The following is a 21519-nucleotide window of genomic DNA, read 5'->3' as shown; positions in this document are numbered from 1 at the left end:
TGGATGGATGCAAAATGTCAGGGAAATGCTACTAGTAAGGCTGAATTTATTCCAGGTTGATCTCATTCTCTGTAACTGGAGGCAGGTGTGAACTGGAGAAGCATTGAATAAATGTAACTAAATTATGCAACCAGGTTATTGCACCTTTTTTTTTAAACTCAGATATTTGGGGGGTTTTTTTTGGATTGCAAAGAGAATATTGTCACCTTAACAGAGGGGAAAAAGTTTAATGTATCAATTTTCTCAAGTCTAAAAAACCTGGACTTTTAACAGGGGTGTGTGGTTCTTGTACATGTGCCTCGATGCATGAATGGCGTTTATCTCCTGATTCCTTTGTTTTGGACGGGATTCAACCCCACAACCTCTATGAAAGTGTGTGATAAAATAAAAACCTGGTGAAGCCTGATCGGTGCATCTTTGGGTTTTACTTCATGCTTGGCGTTAATTTCACCGTTCAGGTTATTGAGGTTATTGAGGTCACTGTTTGATTCCTCCTTCAGCAGCTGAATCACTTTCTGCCTCATTCTCTCATAGGAAATTAGGTTTATGTGTTCGTAGTCATTTAACCTTAAAGCTAATGTATTTTTATGATTTACCATGAGGCTTGGTACAGAAAGACACCTGATGACTGAATAAAGTTGATATCAAAATGACTTGATTTAATAAATAAACTTTTCATTTGATTGGAGACGTTTGCGGCTGTTTGATGCTCGGTGTGAAGCGACGGCGTCCGGCCGCTCCTCAGAGGCCTCTGTGGTAGTACAGCTCCTCGCCGGGCGCTCCGGCCAGCAGCTCCTGCCCCGCGCTCTCCCGTTTTATCTGCAGAACGAGGCCAGAGTCAGCGTGGGTCGACGCAGGGAAAACATGGGCGGAGCCTGAACCTCACCGTTCCCACTTGTGAGAAGAGGCTGAACGAGACGGGGATCATCAAGCAGAGGACAAAGGCGGCGCTGATGTGGCGGCACGGAGCCACCAGCAGAGAGTTCCTCTGGAAAAACCTTGTTCTGGGAGGGCAGGCGATTTAATTATGTAACGGTTGGTAAATTTGTTTTGCAGTGGTTCAAAACATTCACAGAAACATCTTAACACAAGCAGAACCGTTCAAATAAATGTACTGTATTTTTTTGGGCTATAAGGCGCACCTAAAATCGATGGTGTTGATATTCAGAGCATTACGGTACACTGTCACTATAAAATAAGGCTTTGAAATGATTAATCACAGTTTAAAATTCTTTTATGTCACACAAATTTGGCCTTTTAAACACTTTGAAGAGTCGGCAAACAGGGATAGATGCATTTAATGGGATCATATTAACTCAGGGAGAGAAAAAGCTTAAAAGAAAGACTGAATCCTTTTACAGTATTTTTCGGACTATAAGGCGTGCATAAAATCCTTTAAATTTTCTCAAACTGATGTTACAGCTTATATCTGATCACCGTTGTGATTACTGACTGATTTTATGTGGTACAATGCGCTCAAAAATCTGTTAAAATGTGTAACTATGACTTTGGTTAGCAACGAAGCCGCTCAGCTCAATGGATATTAGGAGCATTACGGTACACTGTGTCACTACCTGATAGGACCCCTGAGCTGTCTACCAGACTGCCTGACTGTAATGTCTAAACTAGAAGTGCATTCATGTAAGGCAGCCCAGAGTATCCGCTAGCAACAATAAACCTAGTAAGTTAATTTAGTATAAAAGTTACGTTTATTTTGGCCTTATGTTAGAAACAGCAGTGTAGTCCAGCTACTCTGTCCTCCTAAAAAAGACGGATAGAGAGCTGTGGAGGTGAAGGAGTGATGTTACACACTTGGAAGAATATTTAATGCACCTTATAATCCAGTGCCCCTTATGGTCCGATAAATACGGTAATAAGTGCTCCAGGCTTCACAAATCAAGGCACAGCAGAGGAGACTTAAAAACAGGATAAATGTAACAGAAATAAAAGGAGCAAAGCCTGCTGTTACAGGTAATTCCTCACCTGTATTGATGACATCACAGGAATGGTGCTAATCGGGCAACTTTAGTAAAGGTTATGTCTAACGAGCAGCTTTAACGCGTTAAGTATTCATGTGTGAGACTGGCCTAGTCAAAGTCCAGACCTAATTCCAGCTGAGATCCTGTGGCAGGACTGAGAAACGTTCTCAGAGCCTCTCCAGCCGATCCGATTGATGTTGCACTGCAAAAACGGCTCTAAAAATAAGCAAATTGTTCTTAAGCATAGTGTTTTTGTCCTTAATCTGAGCAGGTAAATATGATTATTTGCCAATGGAAAGAGTATTTCTACCCCTAAAATAAGATAATTAGATATCCTGCACTTGAAATAAGATGATGGAGATGAATTGTTCCCATTTTAGGTGCACAAATCTTATTCTATTGGCAAATCATATTTACCTGCTCAAATCAAGGACAGATGCACTAATTTTCAGAAAATTTTACTTATTTTTAGTTCCTTTTTGCAGTGTGAGCTTCACTGAAAAGACCAAATGTCCGCCTTCAGAGATAAAAACCGGCCCAAAAGACCGCGGCAGCCGCAGGTGGCTTTACACAAAGACTCGGGGCTGAATGCAACTGCATGCCAGACCGTTGAGGTTCATTCGTGTAATCCTTTTCCTTCTGCTTTACAATTATGCAATAATTGTTATGTCTGCACTGCAAAAACAGAACTAAAAAGTAAAAATTTTTTGAAATTAGTGTATTTGTCCTTGATTTCAGCAGGTAAATAAGAATATCTGCCAATGGAAAGAGTAATTTTAACACTCAAATAAGATAATTAGATATACTGCACTTGAAATAAGTTGGTGGAGATGAGTTCTTCCTATTTCAAGCGCAAAAATTTTCTTCCATTGGCAGATTATCTTATTTACCTATATCAAATAAAGTGCTAATACACTAATTTCAAGAACATTTTAACTTATTTGAGTTCTGTTTTTGCAGTGTGTCACGTTAAAGCCCAGCAAAATACGCTGAATTATGACAGAGTGCTACGATAACCTGCCAGTAAGGGGACCCTGCATGCAGTCTGAACTCATTACTTCAGCTAAAACACGCAGAAACGTCTAAAGACTGTACGCCTTATGTGACGTCACCAGGGACACGGAGCAGGGTCGGTTTTACCTTAGATATTTAAAGTTAAATAAAATGTCTGAACCTGAGACAAATTATTCCTACAATTATTTTGTATAGAAAAACAAATGTCCAGTGACCTTTAAGGAGAAGCTACACTACAAAAAAAGGAACAAAAAGTAAGTGAAATTTTCTTGAAATAAGTGTATTTTTCCTGGATTAGAGCAGGTAAATAAAACTATTTGCCAATTGAATAAGATTTTTGCGCTTAAAATAGGAACAATTCATATCTATCATCTTATTTCAAGTGCAGTATATCTAATTATCTTATTTTAGGGGTAATAATACTTATTCCATTGGCAAATAGTCTTATTTAGCTCCTCAAATCAAGGAAAAATACACTAATTTCAAGAAATTATTATTTACATTTAGTTCCCTTTTTGCAGTGTAATAACGATGCTAGAACCAGCCTCACCTTTGCAGGAGCAGAATCAGCAGGTTAGGAACGGCAGCGGTCGTCCCAAACAGCGCCGCTCTGGACAGCGCCGTGTCCCACACCGCCTGCAAAGATTCACACGCCCGTCAGTCTGGAAGCCTTCGGTCCAAACGGGTCTTTCATTTTCACATTTGCTCCGTTTCAAACCTTTTCTCCGGCCGCTCTGGAGACACCAACCAGGTTTCCGTCGGAATCGAACACCTGGATCCCGGTTTCCGTCTCCTCGTTTCTGACCGTGAACACGCTGAGGAAGGCCAGAGCAGCTGGAGGGAGGAAAGGCTCACATGGTGAATTCACACCGGAGAATAGCAGAAAGACTCCCTCCTCAGAGGAAAACACAACAAACACGACAGGGAAGTGATTATAAATGGGCGACATGTCAACAACGTGTTTTTTAAATGTAGCAAAATGTCTACATGTGAATTAGACGTAGGAAACGGTGTTTATCACGTGTTTCTACGCGCTATTACTTCCACATGTGAAACAAGCATTGCATATGGTTTTATGTTTGTTTCACACAGCAGGTATCTGATATAATTTCCTCAAAGATAAAAACATCACACACACTGCAAAAAAGGGAACTAAAATTAAGGGAATCGTTCTTATAATCAGTGTATTTTTTCCTTGATTACAACAAGTAAATAAGATTATCTGCCAATGGAATAAGATTTTTGAACTTAAAATAGGAACAACTCATCTCCATCGTATTTACAAGTGCAGGATGTCTAATTATCTTTATTTAGGGGTACAAATACTTATTCTATTGGCAAATAGTCTTATTTAGCTGCTCAAATCAAGGAAAAAACACAAATTTCAAAAAGTTTTTACTTCCCTTTTTGCAGTGCATGTGTGTATTACACGTCACCCCACTCTTCCACCTGTGAAATCTAACACTAAAATTACCACAGTTTCTTTATGAAAAATGACAAATATTCCCCAGTTTTAAATCATCAGATCTTGGCGACATTGGAATCTGCGTTTCAATGTTTTCAGGCTGCAGACACGGACTCCCTCTCTGACCAGGAAGACGCTCAGGCGAACTTTAAGGATGATCCTGTCATCATTACTCCGCTGTGGATCAGTGAGCAGTAGGTGTCTGCCAATCAGGAGGTTGTGAGTTCAATTCCACCTCCCTCCGCCTCATGTCAAAGGTTCTGGGGCGAGGCACTACGTTAGTGAGGCTGGAGTTTTAAAGCATTTGATCCGTTTTCTGTCCATTTTTTCATGGTTTACATGTGTTTCTGTTGCAAGAACACATCTCACAGGTTAAAATTTCATTTCCACATGTTTCAAACACCCAAAGTTTCTCACGGCAGGTTTACCTGACAGTGGGATGGGCAGTATTGACCTGCAGAACATCTGCAGCGGCGGGCTCCGCACGCGCAGTCTGTTGATAAAGATCTGAGGAAGGGCCTAAAAACAACGAGCAGAGAAAAAGTCAGTACGCGACACCTGGACCTGGACTTTACACACTGCAAAAACGGATCTAAAAATAAGTAAAATGTTCTTAATAAGATTATTATATGCAATAATCCTGATGTAGTGACTTCTGCTGCTATCAACACCTGAACATAAGTCAGTACACATGTATGTATGTATGTATGTACAAATGTATACAATGTATATGCACATATATACGCGTAGGTACGTATGTATGTAGGCGTATATATATATATATATATATATATATATATATATATATATATATATATATATATATATATATATATATATATATATATATATATATATATAGACCACTATGAATGTAAATAAGACATATGCCCATTCCTATTTCTTTTTTTTTTTTTTGTATTTTCTGGTATTCCTTTTGATCCATTGTATACATGAAGATTCACTGTATATAACTGAATGCACCTTCCCTACTCTGCACCTTCTTGTATGAGCCGATGTGAATTTCTCCATTGTGAGATCAATAAAGACTGTCTTATCTTATCTTATTTTATCTTAATTTCCAATTAAATTTGTATTTTTACCCCTTAAATAAGATAATTAGATAAACTACACTTAAAATATGATGATGGAGATGAGCTGTTCTTATATTAAGTGAAAAAATCTTATTCCACTGGCAAATAGTCTGATTTACCCGGTCAAATCAAGGAAAAATATATTAATTTCAAGAGGATTTTACCTACTTTTAGTTCTGTTTTTCAGTGAACAAAGGGTTGAGTTTGAATTCAGTATTTGTGTGTTCTTTATATAAAAATAGGTCATTAAGCAACAGCATAAAATGGTCAGGGCTGCACTTAAAATATGTTTTGAATTTGTTGATAATTAACTATATCGATCGATATGCTTTTTTTTGTTATATATCGTCCAGCCCTCATTTAAAGGAAGATTTTCTTATTTTAAGGAAAAACTGCACACACCCCGGCCACTGTGGTGTAGGAGACGGCGCTGGCGATGAGCAGGAGATGCTTTAAAGACGTCGCCTTCACCTGCAGACGGGGACAGAGGTGAAGCTGGGACCCAGGTGACAGCAGCTGTGGTTCGCTGTGGCGGACGTTACCTTCTCTGCCGAGGTGTTCCTGTTCACGTGGCTGAACCCAGCGTTGTAACTCTGGAGCAAAAACTAAAACGGATCCGTGTGAAACAACACAAAGGAACCTCAGTTCTTCATGGTTCAAAGACAGTGTGAGGCGACGTGCGTCACTTTACCTGCCAAAACAGAGCCGTCTTGACTCCGCTGTGAGGCAGGAAGCTCGCCACCACCTGAAAACGACAAGCAGTCTCCAATAGCAGCCCGTATTATTACAAAAGGATAAAAAAAACTATGTGGCGGGGAAATTAATTATCTGATAACTCCAAATTTTATATGTTTACTCTCTGACAAAGAGATGAGCTTCTTTAGTGTTTATGGTAGTTTTGCTTTAACTTGAAGAGACAGAATATCCACCAAAAAATAAGTATGTTACCATAAGTAAAATGTTGATTTGCACTTAATAAACCCAGCCAGAATACTGGTTACGTGACTCATAAATCAATATATTAAGGTGAGGATGATCATGAGGAAGGTGAGGGATCCGTTCACAGCCACGGCCACTAAAAACACCGTTGGTAACACTTTACGCTGCAGCCGTCTGGAACAGATTCACATTCAAAACATCTTTATTGATCCCAGAGGGAAATTAAATGTTGTTGTGACTCATATTAATCCAGGTTCTTCAAAGAGTTATTGTAGATGCTGACGGCAGGAAAGATCTCTAGTAGCGGTCTGTATTGCAGTGAATCTGACTGAAGGATGGTCAAGTTAGTCCATAATTGTCTGGGTTTTATAAAGAATCCTTCTTTACATCATCGTCTCCAGACGTTCCACAGTCGTCCCCAGAACAGAACCAGCCTTCTCTATCAGGTTGTTGAGCCTTTTCAGGTCCCTGGTTCTGATGCTGCTGCCCCAACAGATGAAGGCAGAGGAGATGGAGCTCTGAACAACAGACTTAGAGAAGATCTGAAGCATCTTTCTGCAAACCCTGAAGGACCTTAGCTTCTTGATCCCTAAAACTGGAGCGGCCCAGGCGGTCTCCAGGTCTCAGTCCAACAGAAGGTCTTTATATGGAGCCAAAGTGTTGAGTTTCTATAGGGAGGAGCTGGTTAAAATCCCACGACAAGAGCCGTGTTACTGCTTTTTAAGGTTTTAACTTGGGGATCAAATAATTATTTTACTCCCTGAGATGTAAATCTAGCTTTGACTTTTTTTTGCATTTTCTCTGATCATTTGGTTGATATTCTTTCTCTTCACATTACACCACCAGAAACATCCTGGACTGTTCAAACTCACAATTCAATGACTGATCAGAAATTAATTTCCCCTGATGGAGAGACAGGCAAAAAAAAGAAAAGAAAACAAACGTACCAAAGGTCCTGATACCGGAAAAAACGCTGTAAAGGAAAATAAGAATGAGAAAGTCACCGTCTATCAAACTGCTTTGTTACAAGATATCTGCCACGTGTGCATCTGGAAAAATGTTTGTTGCAGAAGTAGATGTGAATGTGTCCCATCGGTGAGGACGAGGAAAGGCCACGATAGAGAGGAGGTCAGGTGTGATGGAGGAGCAGCAAGACAGCGGTGATGGAGGGAGAGATAGACGGGTGGATCAGTTCTGTTTTCAGTCATAAACTAACTTCTTCAATCCTTTTTACATTGAAAACTCATTTAGGACTTTCATCAGCTGTGAGCTGTAATCATCAACATTAATAGAAATAAACACTAAAGTGTGTATTTCACTTTTTTAAAAACTGAATAATTGGAAAAACAAACTGTTAGATTTTAATCTAAATTACTGGCATACACCTGTAAAGCGTACATCAGTCCTTAACGAGGTATAATTTAACCTGTAAACGTTAAACACTCGTACCTGGAGGACGGAAAATAAGAGGAAGAGCAGCACCAGAATCAGGGTGGAAAGAAGACTGTAAACACAGAACGGAGGAAATCCCATCACATCTATAAATCATTTCAATATCATCTGCGATGGTTCCTATTAAAGCTGTGACTGAACTCTGAGCTGTCCGAGTTGTTTGTTTTAAAAACTTACAAGGGAGAGGGTCACTGCAGCCTCGCCCTGTCCGAGACACAAAGAAAGGCTGTAAAGGTTTGCATTACACACGCACATAAATACATACATACATATACACATACATACATATATATATATATACACATACATACATACATACATACACATACATACATACATACATACATACATATATATATATATATATATATATATATATATAAATAAATAAAAGATAGACTTAAATAATAATTATATATCATGTTTTGATTATAATAAGAATAATCAAAAGAAGGTGCCAAAAGGAGGAAGAGGTGCGAGAGGTATATACAAAGGATTGAGAGAAAAAAAAAAAAAAAAAAAAAAATATATATATATATCTATATATATACATACACACAAATATATATATATATATATATATATATATATATATATATATATATATATATATATATATATATATACATACACACAAATATATATATATATATATATATATATATATATATATATATAAAATATACAAATATATATATAAATATATAAGTGTATTATTACATATATACATATATACAAAAGTTTTTATCTTATAATAATGTTTACCGGCCTGTAAAACCCACTCTGACCTTTTCATTCAGCTTCTCTCCGCCTCCAACAACATCATGAGCCTTGAGTATTTCAGCCTGAGGAGAGCAGGCAGAGGTCAGGGGTCAGGAGTCTAGGTCAGCAGAGCAGATCTCCACAGTGACGGCTACTCACCTTAGAGGAGAGCAGCAGGGATGGATCCAGCAGATCAAACCAGGTCTTCACCCGGCTGAGGAAAGACTGGAAGACAGAGTTGACTGTAACACCCCCTGTGTGCTGCTGGGTGTGCATGTTAGACAGGGCAGTGATCGGGTACCTGGTCTCGGTGTCTCCACTGCAGCAGATTAGGATCCATAACAAGCGACGCATGCAATGTACCTTCCTCACAATAAAAGGAAACTACACCGCTGCACGCCTTTCTCACGCCTCTGAGGTCAAGATTGTTCAAAATACACAACTTCCGCCTTCAGTCACGTGTTCAGCGCCGCGGTGCCTTCACGAAACATGGGAAATAAGAGAGCTATGTAATGTTTTCATTTTGGATGATATCGAGGGCCCAAATCCCCTTAAATAACTGTTAGATAAATATTTATACATTGTATGCTTTAAATAAACTGGAAATAGTCTAAATACATTGCATGGCTTGCAACAATCAAAATCTGAAATAATGTATAAAATACACAGTGAAATAATTAAATGTGAAAAAATAAAGTCCAGTTCATCTGTGGTAATTTAAGTATTTTTGTTGAATAATTTCATAATCCTGTTTGGCAACATATAATAAATTAATTTAATCTATCAGCTTTACCCATCAAAGACAGTGGTAAAGTCCAGATGATTAGTCTGCGGATAGTTTGCACCTTAAATTAAACGATGAGATGTTTGGGGACAACTTTACAAACTATAGTGACTGTTTGAAGTATTTCATGGTAAAATGTAACCATGGAATTATGAACCAAATACAAAAACAGTGAAATATTCATGTTTGGCTTTAATGGATTCAGTGTTTAATGGACAATTTTGTGTATTTAATGGTTTAAATAATTCTAGATTATTTAAACCATTAAATTATTATTTAATGATTTGTTATATGCTAAAACTATGTCTTTTATGTACCTGTCATTTAATTTAATGTATCTCTGTTCAATATGTAACTTTGCTGCCTCTTGGCCAGGACTCCCTTGAAAAGGAGGTTTTTAATCTCAATGGGATTTTTTCCTGGTTAAATAAAGGTTTAATAAAAAATTAAAATAAACCATTCAAAGACCTGTGCTTTAGATGCTAGGCTTTTGTTTGCCTACAAAATAAAAATAGTACCCTATTCTTATCAGTGTTTAAATGAATAAGGACAAGTTGACACAGTTTTTTAGAAACAAAGGATTAAGGACCAAGGACTATAAGAGGCATATCTAATCACTGAAGGGCATAAATGTGTAAATATATATTTTTTAAAGGTATTGTATGTCATTTAGTATCTGAACATGACTGAGCAATATAAAGGTCTTGAACTCATATGTGAATATCCAATGTAAATTTGTGTAAAGTCGTGTAGACCTTATATCGGCAAGGCAAGTTTAATTGTCAAAGCACCATTTAAACAAGGTTATTCAAAATGCTTTATTGAGAAATTATGTTAGGTCTACACAGGTCAATGAAATTAAAGAAAAAAAATACATTAGAAGAATAATCACTACACAAAAAAGAAAAAACAAAAAGCAAAACAAACTGCCAAAATACCCAGGACATGATAAAAAAAAAACATGATAAAACCTTCAACCTTCAAAAGCTGTAAACATTGATATATAATGTATGTTAGATGGATGGATGTCTCACGTTTATTTTTCACTTTGGATGATACTTTTGACACAAATACATTTTTATGGTCTTCAGTTATAATTGTTTGTAATGTGTGTATCTGGGTTTTAATATTCAGCAATCACTGATGGCAATACCTGGAAGTCTGCATCATGTTGTTAATTATGTGATAATTAAGCTGACAGACTTCACATGAAAGTAATCTTTGCAGGATTGGAAGTAGGCGAGCCTAATTTTTAAAGGACACAACCTACCACTAATTGTTTCTTCTACTTTACTACATCTGTTGCTGTGTTTAATGTCTGACAGTGTCGCCACAGCAGGCCACACAGTCGCTCAGCTACCTCGCTCACTTTGACCATCGCGCCACTCACAATATGGCGTCAACGTTGACGTAAGAGCTTTTATGCCTGTGGTCTAACTGAGCACCTGAAGGCAACATGACTGAGAAAAACGCACCTTTTTATTCTTAGGGAATAATTTATTTCGTTTTATATGCTTTTTCGCCGTATAATTGGAAAGCTGACAGATAATAATTAGAGAAATACGTTTTACGTTTTATTTTACTCTCTAAATGACAGGTTTAAGTCCAGCACGTGGATAAATGACCTTTAAAATCCGCCCTCCTGTCGTGACATAATCCAACATGGCGTCCACCGTTCACAGACTTCTCAGGACCTCCGTGAGTAAAACTCCTGATTTCTCTGTCCGCTTTATTTTAATCTATTATAAAGTTTACAGCCCAGGAGGCAGGAATACACAGATGTCAGCAGAAGATGTAGATAAATGTGCTTTTATTCGTCGAGAAGCGCGTTTCTTGTCCTGCGTATGTCCAAATGTGACACTGTTGCAAACCTGTGGTTCGCGGGCGCTCCATGCAAACGATTAAATGCATTAAAGAAACAACACTAAAGATTATAAAGTTAGATGCTTAATTATCAGCAATTATCAGCGGTATAATTGTGCATGTTGGTTAATTTTTCCAAGCAGGTGTATGGCTTCATTTGGGCAATCATTAAAGGAGTTTTCAAATGAAGATAAACATTTAGGGTCAAATTTAAGGTCTAAAACCGTGTTGTGATTTATGAATGCACCTTTATAAAATCAGAGGCTCTTTCTTGTTTAAGTAGTTGAAAATTTTAGCTAACAGATTGTTAATTTTTAAGCAAATTGCAGAAGTGGTTATAAATCCTGTAATTGGGACCAAAATGACAGCTTAGACTCACTGATTGATCCTCACTGTAAAGGTGCATAGCCACATTATTTGACTTTTTTTTTTTTTTTAAATTTATACGCCAGTAGCTCACTCTGGTTGCGTACAAAGTTTTTATGAAAGATTATCACGTCCTGCTGGCGTATTAGTTGTTATTTTGCCTTTTTGCGCTTAGTTTTTGGTCAGTTTGTTAGAAAATATAGCACTTCTAGTTTTTTTTTTTTTCTAATAACAACGGATGTTCTGACATGAGGCTGTTAGAGTTGCTGTAGATCGGTTTATTTAATAATTAACGTTGGTCTTCAATCAGGCCGAGCTACCGCTTTACTGCGAGGCGTTTCAGAGGGTCAGACTCAGTCCACCATTATTTAATACTGATTTGTTATATTAGCCGCCATCTGACTTTCTGATAGTTCTGTGATACTGCCAGTAGATGGCGCCACATTTTTTATATCTGCTCATCGCGCAGTTGCTGGGTTCCATTTAAGCTCAAGAAAGACTATCAAGAGACTATCTGGATGGACGTTTGATGTATACAACCTTATTTTATCATGATCAACTGGATTCTGGTCTTTTTGGTACAGGCATATAATGTGGCTATATGCTCTTTAATACAATAAAATACTAAACATGTAAAGCGATCCTGCCTGTAAACAGATTATTAGGTGGCGGCAGATTGTTTTCCAGCTCTTCTAAACAAAACATTCCTAGTTAATTGTTATTTTTAAATATTGGTTATTTTGTAGGTCCGGGTTGCAGCTGGAGGGCTGAAAGCTGCAGCTGCTTGTCAACATGGAGCCGGTGGCTCTGCCAGGGTCCTTTCTGCTGCTGCCCGTCAGAGATCATTTTTCTCCACCGGTATGTATCACACCACCATCAGTGTCCAAGAAATTAGTGTTACTCTTTCTACAACTGTCTGAAAAGGGTGATCATTTAAAAACAGACTGAGCAGAAGGTTTTGTGAACCTGAACACCGTATTAAAGTTTATAGTCATCATAAGATGGATGACGGGACTGCCGAACTGTCACTGATGTTAAAATCCAGGTAAATACGTCACCTGTACGGCAGTAGCAGGATGTGTAAAATACAGGGAAAGAAAACTTATTTCTCATTAAACCAACACATCATTATACATTATACTGAACACAACAAGATACAGTTTGATGTTGTCTTCTAGATCAGGACATTATTACCAGGTTCTAAGAGGATCTAAATCTAACCTCAGGTGTGCAGAACAACCCGTTCTCCTAAGTCGTTGTCTGTTAAAGAGCGAGAATAAAGTTTGGGAACGTTTTGTCAATTGTTGCTTCTAAAGGATCAAAAATTAAACATTCAAGCCAATCTTAACACAACACCAAGGTGGAAAGACCAGCTGGTTCTGCTAGGGCAGGACGATATAGAAAAAAGTACATCGATTAAAATATAAATCATATGGATCGATATCGATAATTATCAATAAATTCAAAACATTTAAGTGCAGCCCTGGTCATTTTATGCTGTTTCTTGATGACCTATTTTCAGATAAAGAACACAAACACTGAATTCAAGCTAAACCAACTTTTTACCAAAACTTTTTTTTTTACCAAAACTTTTTTGAAGGGGGCGGAGCTTGATGGAGTGTTCCTGGGTCTGCGTTGTGATTGGTTGGGAGGATGTAATGAGAATGTAAAATGAAGGAAAACTGTTAGGTCATTTTTATTGGCCCTTTTTTTTTTCTTCCCATTGCATTGATTTGAAATATATTATTGAATTATCATCTGGCCCTAACTCTTAAGGTGGAAAGACATCTGGAGAGAGGGTAAGGAAGCAATTGGTGCTGACCGTCAATCTGGGAAAGGTTATAAGGTCGCTGCAGATTAAAACCAGAGAGTAGTGGACGTCCTGGTGAGTTCAGCCAGAGGTCAGACTGCAAGGCTGGGATGTCAGGAAACCAGAGAAAGTCACTCTGCTGGTCTCAATAATCCAAATACGCAGGAAACCCACAAAGAAGGCTTCAGAGCTCAGCGCCGACGCAGCTTCAACTCAGATATCGGCTTGTTCTGACCTTGTCCTTCCTGGCCTAATTTCAGTCAAAGTCATCATTGTACAGAATTCTGGACAGTAGCAGGTTAACTTGTGCTTAAAGTACCTGTAAAAGTGATAAATACTTACAATATATGCAGGGGCGTGAGTCCATAAACGGCGTTAATCCGTCATTTCCACTATTGGCAGATAGTTGCAGATAGTTTAGAAGCCGGCTTTAGTTTGTCCTGCTTTTTAAAAATCCTAAACCAGAGCACAGAAGATCAGAGTCTCTGAGCTGGGGGTCAAAGGTCAGACAGGATTTTCTTATCCCTGTAGAGACCTGGCAACGTCCTCCAGTGAGGGCAGAGGGCAGCGGATTGCTTTTAGCTGAACTTATTTGTCCCTGCAGGGCTTCAGGGAGAAGATGGTGGCTCTTTTCTCACATCGTGTTTTATGCTTTATGTAAATCGTTCAAAAAGGAACCAAAGTTTCCATTTTTGTGTCATTTAGGGAAGACTGTTCTAGAAATAGAAGCTGCCCAACATTATATCAAATCTGCAGCATGAAGCTGAGCAGAAATAGATTGTTGATCGCTTTATGTAATTTAGCTGCAAACTGTAAATTTTTTTAGTAGGATTTCCTTATGGTTTTAGTTTTTGTATAAATAGACTCAATAGGTTTCATGTAGCAGACTAATGAGGCTTATCGTCTTCTAAAACCTAAAAACAGACACAACATTAATTCTGATTGTTTTAATTTAATAAAAAGCAAAGTGGTTTATAGCAAGAACTGTAAGATATGTTTTATTTTTGTGTCCAGGAGAATTAATTTTATTAATTAGAGAAAAACACTTTATTTTTAATAAAATGGTCGCTGATTGCTGGTCTAAACCAGCGTGTTCTCCTGGTTCTGCTCCACAGGAGAGGCAGAACCAGGAGGGCTGTTGGCCTCATCTGCAGCGTTGGCTGATAAATGACTAAGAAGCGTCTGACTTGTGTTTATCAGGCACCTCCAGATGGGCCCCCGCTGTCACCCAGCCGGCCCCTGACTTTAAGGCCACAGCTGTCCACAACGGGGAGTTCAAGGACTTGAGGCTGGCCGACTTCAAGGGGAAATACCTCGTTCTGTTCTTCTACCCGCTGGACTTGTGAGTATTGGTGGGAAAAGGAGGATTTAAGATGGAGACATTTACAGGTTTGCAGTCGCTCAGTCATTCAGAGCTTTTAAAGATAAGATAAGATAGGCTTTATTGATCTCACATTGGAGAAATTCACACTCAGTCATCAATAATCAGAAGAAGGTGTCAAAAGTAGGACAAGGTGCATCAAATATATATACTGTGTGTCCTCGTTTATTCAGTGGATCAAAAAAAAAAGAAGTAGATAAGAAAAATAAGAATAAAAATACAAAATAGAAATAAGGCAGAGGATGTCTTATGTACATTTACAGTGACTTATATACATAAGTGTTATATACGTAATTATATACATTAAAGACGGGTTCTTCTGGGAACTGACAGACTTTTAAAAGCGGATCCGGCTCCGGAAGTTGAACTGTATTGTTGATTTTTCTCTGCAGACGGTATGTGGGAGGGTAGAAACTTTGATTGGTCCGTTGTCTTCCTGTTTTTCCTTTGTTTTGGCGGCACAGTCTTGGTAACTGCAGTCATAGATGTGGTTTAGTATTCAGAGCAGTAGGCGGGTGGATTTACCAGAGGAGATGGAAAGTCGGGATTTGATGGGATTGTTTCTTTCTGGGGCGATCTTTCTCTGGCGGACGTTTAGCCAACATGAGATGTGGCTCCAGGGTTCGTTGGGAGCGGTGCACCACGCCCCGCCTGTAAAACCGTCAGTGAAATGCTGATAAATATCAACGAATAACAGTTAAAACCAGGGCTGGGCGATACGATTTAACATTTAAAACTGATATACAAGTCGCACCTGTGACTTATAGTCAGAAAAATACTTGGGTTTTCTCTGATCCAAACCGGTTCAGAAGTATTCATACAGGCTCACATGGACCCCCGCTAATATTTAGTCTGATCTGATGCTAACCCACGTTTAGGTTGTGACCCTCAGTAAGCTCCTGGTGTCGTTTAGGGTGAATGGTTCAGTGCTCCGCTCAGCAGAAATAGTTTGTTAAACTGGTTGTTTTCCTGGTTCTGGTTCTTTTAGCGGTCGTTCACTCGTTTTCAGTGGGGTTGAAGTCAGAGCCGGTTCAGTAACTTCCTTCCTAAAACCCGGTTCTTCTATCGTTGTCCACACTACAAAAAGGGAACTAAAAGTAGGTAAAATCCTCTTGGAAATAGTGTATTTTTCATTGATTTGAGCTGATAAATCAGACTATTTGCCAATAGAATAAGATTTTGTGCACTTAAAATAAGAACAATTCATCTCCATCATCTTATTTCAAGTGCAGGGTGTCTAATTATCTTATCTTAGGGGTAGAAATTATCATTCCATTGGCAAATAGTCTTATTTAGCTGCTCAAATCAAGGAAAAATATAAACATTTTAAGAATATTTTACTTACTTCTAGTTCCCTTTTTGCAGTGCATGACTGTGCCCAGATTTCAACCTTCACAGCCTCAGCTGGAAGGAAAAAATAATTCAAGGCTGACGTGTGCAGGCAGAACCAGCGCTGCTTTCACAGTGTAGCTAGTTTCCCATCGGCAGAGGCAGAACCATAAAGGCAGACGGGTTTTCATCCACATGGCTCCTGGAGAAAGGTTTAATGGTCACAGATTAGGCGCACTGGAAAAACCAAACTTAAAATTAGCATAATTCTCTTGAAATTAGTGTATTTGTCTGTGATTTGAGCAGCTAATGAAGATTATCTGCAAATGGAATAAGATTTTTGCACTTCAAATAAGATGATGGAGACGATTTGTTCCTATTTTAAGTGCAGGATATCTAATTATCTTATTTTAGGGGTAAAAACACTCATTCCATTGGCAGATTATTTGAGATTCTGGTCTGTTGCACAAAGTAGATGAAATAATGAGGAGGGGCCTTCATCTTCACCTGAAATCAACTTAGAGAGGGTTGAATCTGGACCCAGCTGTGCTCCAACAGAACCAGGATCCAGAAGCAGGTTCTCTGTGAGGTTTTCACTCTGTCTTCCCCCCGCTTGCTGTCCTGCAGCACGTTCGTGTGCCCGACGGAGATCATCTCGTTCAGCGACAAGGCCAAGGAGTTCCACGACGTCAACTGCGAGGTGGTGGGCGTGTCTGTGGACTCTCACTTCACCCACCTGGCCTGGATCAACACGCCCCGGAAGGTGCGGTGCGGAGCGCAGGTAGAGCTGGCCCTGCAGCAGCAGGGACGCGTGTGAGCTAACGGTGTCGATGTTGATCCGCCAGGCCGGAGGTTTGGGGAACATCCACATCCCGCTGCTGTCGGACCTCAGCAAGCAGATCTCCAGAGACTACGGCGTGCTTCTGGAGAGCCCGGGCATCGCACTCAGGTGGGCTGCAGATAAAACCTTGACTCGTCCTGACTTTATAGGGATGCAGCAAAAGCTTTCATACCCGTTGACCTGTTTTTATATCATAAACCCACTCAGTGTTGTGGCCATTTATGATATATTTTTTTGGATTGTATTTTCTAACAATTTAGTTTTCTCCTTTTGGGTAGTTGGAATATATTTAAGTTAGTTTAGAACCAAAATTTGTAATTAATTTTTAGATTTGAAAATGTTTAGATTACGTTGTTAATTGTTAGACCCTCCCATTAATTTGAGTAATTAAGAACACACCGGGTGCTTGGTGCAGATCTATCGTTTGGTAAATGTCTGGTGTGGACGGGAGGTTTTGTAAATGATTTTTTTGACCACTTTTAGAACTTCAAACGGCAAATTTAGATTATTTTTCGTTTTCAACAAAGTTGTAAGACATTCTTTAGTCATTATTTTGTCTATATTTTTTCAAGAAATAAATCCCATATTTTTACAAACCAATGAAGTAAGAAGTGCGTGCAAATCAAACCACCTGTTACCACCCACAGCCTATGTTGGAATTTTGTTTTTTTGGAACATGGAAGGCCGCGACACAGAGTAGAGCTGAGCAGACGTTAGGCTAGATGTGCAAAACTGACATCTGCCCCCTAAACACCTGCAGCTGTAGTTCTGCAGCGGTTCTGCCACGTAATAAATAATAGTAATATCATCTTTATTGTCATTGAAACATATATTCCAACAAAATTTGTTCTCTGCTTTTAACCCATCACCCTTGGGGAGCAATCTGGGGTTAAGGGTCTTGCTCAGGGACCCAGAGTGCAGGCACTGTGGATCAAACCGGGTACTTGCATCCTTCTCTGAGTGCAAGCGCGCTGCTCTAACCACTACACTGCAGAAATGGAACTTTAAATAAGAAAATCTTCCTTTTAAATTAGGGTATTTTTCCTTGATTTGACCAGGTAAATCAGACTATTTGCAAGTGGAATAAGATTTTTGCACTTAAAATAGGAACAACTCATCTCCATCAGCTTATTTCAAGTGCAGGATGTCTAATTACCTTATTTTAGGGGTCAAAATACTCACTCTATTGGCAAATAATTTTATGTACCTGCTCAAATCAAGGACAGATACATTAACTTTAAGAACATTTTACCTATTTTTAGATCCGTTTTTTCAGTGTAGGCCAACTCTCCCCCATCACGCCACGCCTACATCGCAGCATGTGGTTGAAGCGTGAAAGAAGGTGGATGGGTGTGAGCGCTTTAGGCGAGCCGCTAACGTTGAGCCGCCTCGTCCTTCAGGGGCCTGTTCATCATCGACCCCAACGGCGTGGTGAAGCACATGAGCGTCAACGACCTGCCGGTGGGCCGCAGCGTGGAGGAGACGCTGCGTCTGGTCAAGGCCTTCCAGTTCGTGGAGACGCACGGAGAGGTCTGCCCGGCCAGCTGGACCCCCAAGTCTCCCACGGTGAGTTCCCCCCCCCCCGAGCAGAGCGGCCAGGTCCCGGCTCCACCCGGGGCGGGAGGGGTTTAATCCCGCCTGCCGGATGAAGACGTTCCTGAACCGCCGCAGACTAAGCTGCTTACTGAGGCGGAGGTTACGTTTGGCTCTGACTGCAGCACGGCCTCCATGGAGGAGGCTGACGGCTGCTCCATGTTACACATGCATGCTGGGAAGGTTTTAATAAATGATTATGAACGTATATCTGCTCATGTGCACTGCAAAAATGGAACTAGAAATAAGTAAAATGTTCTTAAAATCGGTGTGTTTGTCCTTGATTTGAGCAGGTAAATAAGATGATCTGCCAATGGAATAAGATTTTTGCACTTAAAATAGAAACAATTCATCTCAATCATCTTATTTCAAGTGCAGTATATCTAATTATCTTATTTTAGGGGTAAAAATACTCACTCCATTGGCAGATAGTCTTATTTACCTGCCCAAATCAAGGATAAGTACACTAACTTTAACAACATTTTACCTATTTTTAGATCCGTTTTTGCAGTGTGGACATTTAGTTGAGAACTTCACTGCAAAAAGGAGCTAAAAGTAAGTTAAGTTTTCTAGAAATTAGTCTATTTGTCCTTGATCTGAGCAGCTAAATAAGATCTGCCAATGGAATAAGATTGGTGTCACTTATCACATCGTCTTCATATTGTAGCAGAGCAGAAAATCTCACATCCACTGGTGCATTGAGTATAAAAGAGAGATTTTTACTACTTAGTTTATTTATTTTGCACGTGGACAACTATACAGCCATCATTTATTTACTGCTGATCTGAGATCAGGCCGGGGGCGACAGCTCCAGCAGAGAAACCCAGACTCTCCACAGCAACGTCCTCCGGCTCATTCTGAGACCCAAAGGTGCACTGCAAAAATTTAGCTAAAAATAAGTAAAATGCTCTTGAAATGAGTGTATTTGTCCTTGATTTGAACATGTAAATAAGTTTATCTGCCAATGGAATGAGATTTTTGCACTTAAAATAGGATTAACTCATCTCTACCATCTTATTTCAAGTGCAATATATCTAATTATCTTACGTTAGGGGTCAAAATACTCATTCCATTGGCAGATGATCTTATTTACCTGCTCAAATCAAGGACGAATACACTAATTTCAAGAAAATCTTACTTACCTAAAATTCCCTCTTTGCAGTGTGTTCCCAGGTCAAACGGGGTGTATGTGGTCCCTGGAGTGAGTTCTGGGTCTCCTCCCAGAGGGACATCCTGGTCACATGACCCAAACCACCTGACTGGCACCTTTTGATGCAGAGAAGCAGCAGCTCTGCTTTAAGCTCCTCCCCCCAGTCTCTGAGGCTGAGCCCGGCTACTGGAGGAAGCTCATTTCAGCCGCTTGGTTCCAGGTTCTCGTTGTTTTGGTTCTGATCCAGACCTCGCGGCTGTAGGTAGGAGTCGTAACCGGACCGGCAAATGGAGAGCTTTGCTTTTTGGGCTCAGCTCTTTCTTCACCAAAGCAGCGCTGGTCTGTGTGTCCCCCAAGATGCTTAAACTCCTCGGCTGGCAGCAGAATGGACCATTGTTAAAATATAATTTTTAACAACCCTAACGTAAAAGTATTAAAACGTGAAGCTCGTACCTGAGTCTAAGAAAGTAGAGAACATCACCCCGGTTCTAAAGTCCTTACACTGGCTCCCTATATCTCAGAGAATAGACTTTAAAATACTTCTGTCTATAAATCCCTGAATGGCTTAGCATCTAAATACATCACAGACTTGTTATCAGCGTATCAACCCTCCAGACCATTAAGGTCTTCTGGCTCCAGCCTGCTTTGCATACCTAAAACCAGAACTAAACACGGAGAAGCAGCATTTAGTTCCTATGCTCCACTTATCTGGAACAAACTTCCAGAAAATTGTAAAGGTGCTGAAAGCCTGAGTTCCTTTAAATCAAGATTAAAAACACATTTGTTTAAGATTGCCTTCAACTGTTCTAGTTAACTGAATCACCACTTTTTTGTTATTTTTTCTAACTACATTTTATTCGTACTTGCTTTTATTCTGTTATTTTTCTATATTTTAATCATGTAAAGCACTTTGCATTGTCTTTGTACTGAATTGTGCTATATAAATAAATTTGCCTTGCCTTGGTGCATGTGTGCTGTAGCTAACACGTTTCAGACCCTGCTGACCTGCTCAGCTCACTCTGTCAACGGTATCTTGGAGCAGTGGAAACATTGCATGTCCACTTAAGGTTCTAAACACCAGAGTCTCACCCGAGCAGCAGACTGCAGCTGTAGTTCCTTGCTAAAGTTTAACCACAACCAGCACCCTCTGTGCTGGGCGAAATGAGAACAGTATGATCTAAACTGTGGCGTGCATCAGCTCCTCAGAGGACCATCATGAGCCGTTTCCACCAGCTCTGCTCAGATTTAGGTCAGGCTTTGACTAGGCCATTCTTAGCTGCATGTTTAGCGTCACAGTCTTTATTAGCCTCCAGTCTGCTGCCACCACCGTGTTTCTCTGTGCAGGCGGTGTTCAGGGTGTAATTACACCCAGAATGTCGACCAATGATCTGGCTTCTAGAGGCAACCGGTTGCACAGGTTTTATTTAAAGGGATCAGAACAAATTGGGTTAAATACAGATTAAAGTCTCCCCAAGAACACCTCAGATCTATCATAAGATCCAGTGAGAGCGCCACCATGTGGTCTAATTCTGGTTTCCTTCCCTTGCAGATCAAACCAACCCCCGAAGGATCCAAGGAGTACTTTGAAAAAGTCAACTAACAGTTCCCGCCGCGGTCGTCTGCGGCCGGGTTAGCCAAGAAGAAGAAAAGGTTCTGTGACCCGTTTAGTTCCCCAATAAATCTGCTCATTAACCAGC

At 39.7% G+C, this 21519-nt stretch overlaps 2 protein-coding genes across 2 annotated transcripts; one reads left to right on the top strand and one right to left on the bottom strand.

Annotated features, from left to right (window-relative positions):
• Positions 1-633: 633 nt before the first annotated feature.
• sfxn4 (sideroflexin 4) lies at positions 634-9172 on the bottom strand. Its single transcript, XM_036126720.1, has 14 exons — positions 9007-9172; positions 8865-8930; positions 8732-8788; positions 8121-8147; positions 7941-7995; positions 7439-7464; positions 6244-6297; positions 6095-6157; positions 5955-6023; positions 4887-4977; positions 3712-3827; positions 3544-3629; positions 887-1004; positions 634-819 (listed from the first exon to the last, which is right to left on the bottom strand). Exons 1-14 carry the CDS (start codon positions 9043-9045, stop codon positions 742-744), a joined length of 945 nt encoding a protein of 314 aa, XP_035982613.1. The 5' UTR covers positions 9046-9172; the 3' UTR covers positions 634-741.
• Positions 9173-11053: 1881 nt separating this feature from the next.
• prdx3 (peroxiredoxin 3) lies at positions 11054-21519 on the top strand. The gene is made up of 7 exons (XM_012853043.3): positions 11054-11187; positions 12465-12576; positions 14729-14870; positions 16866-17001; positions 17084-17187; positions 18480-18645; positions 21372-21519. Exons 1-7 carry the CDS (start codon positions 11152-11154, stop codon positions 21420-21422), a joined length of 747 nt encoding a protein of 248 aa, XP_012708497.2. The 5' UTR covers positions 11054-11151; the 3' UTR covers positions 21423-21519.

This window comes from Fundulus heteroclitus, chromosome 22 (assembly GCF_011125445.2).
Source record: "Fundulus heteroclitus isolate FHET01 chromosome 22, MU-UCD_Fhet_4.1, whole genome shotgun sequence".
Classification (NCBI taxonomy): Eukaryota; Metazoa; Chordata; class Actinopteri; order Cyprinodontiformes; family Fundulidae; genus Fundulus; species Fundulus heteroclitus.
This window is presented reverse-complemented; position numbering and strand designations above follow the sequence as displayed.

Coding starts and splice junctions, on each gene's coding strand:
- sfxn4 (XM_036126720.1), bottom strand. CDS start 9,045: ATGGATCCTAATCTGCTGCAGTGGAGACACCGAGACCAG. Junction 3,828..4,886: donor ACTGCCCATCCCACTGTCAG/GTAAACCTGCCG, acceptor TCCTCCCTCCAG/CTGCTCTGGCCTTCCTCAGC. Junction 3,630..3,711: donor CCAGAGCGGCCGGAGAAAAG/GTTTGAAACGGA, acceptor GAATCTTTGCAG/GCGGTGTGGGACACGGCGCT.
- prdx3 (XM_012853043.3), top strand. CDS start 11,152: ATGGCGTCCACCGTTCACAGACTTCTCAGGACCTCC. Junction 17,188..18,479: donor AGCCCGGGCATCGCACTCAG/GTGGGCTGCAGA, acceptor CTCGTCCTTCAG/GGGCCTGTTCATCATCGACC. Junction 18,646..21,371: donor GGACCCCCAAGTCTCCCACG/GTGAGTTCCCCC, acceptor CTTCCCTTGCAG/ATCAAACCAACCCCCGAAGG.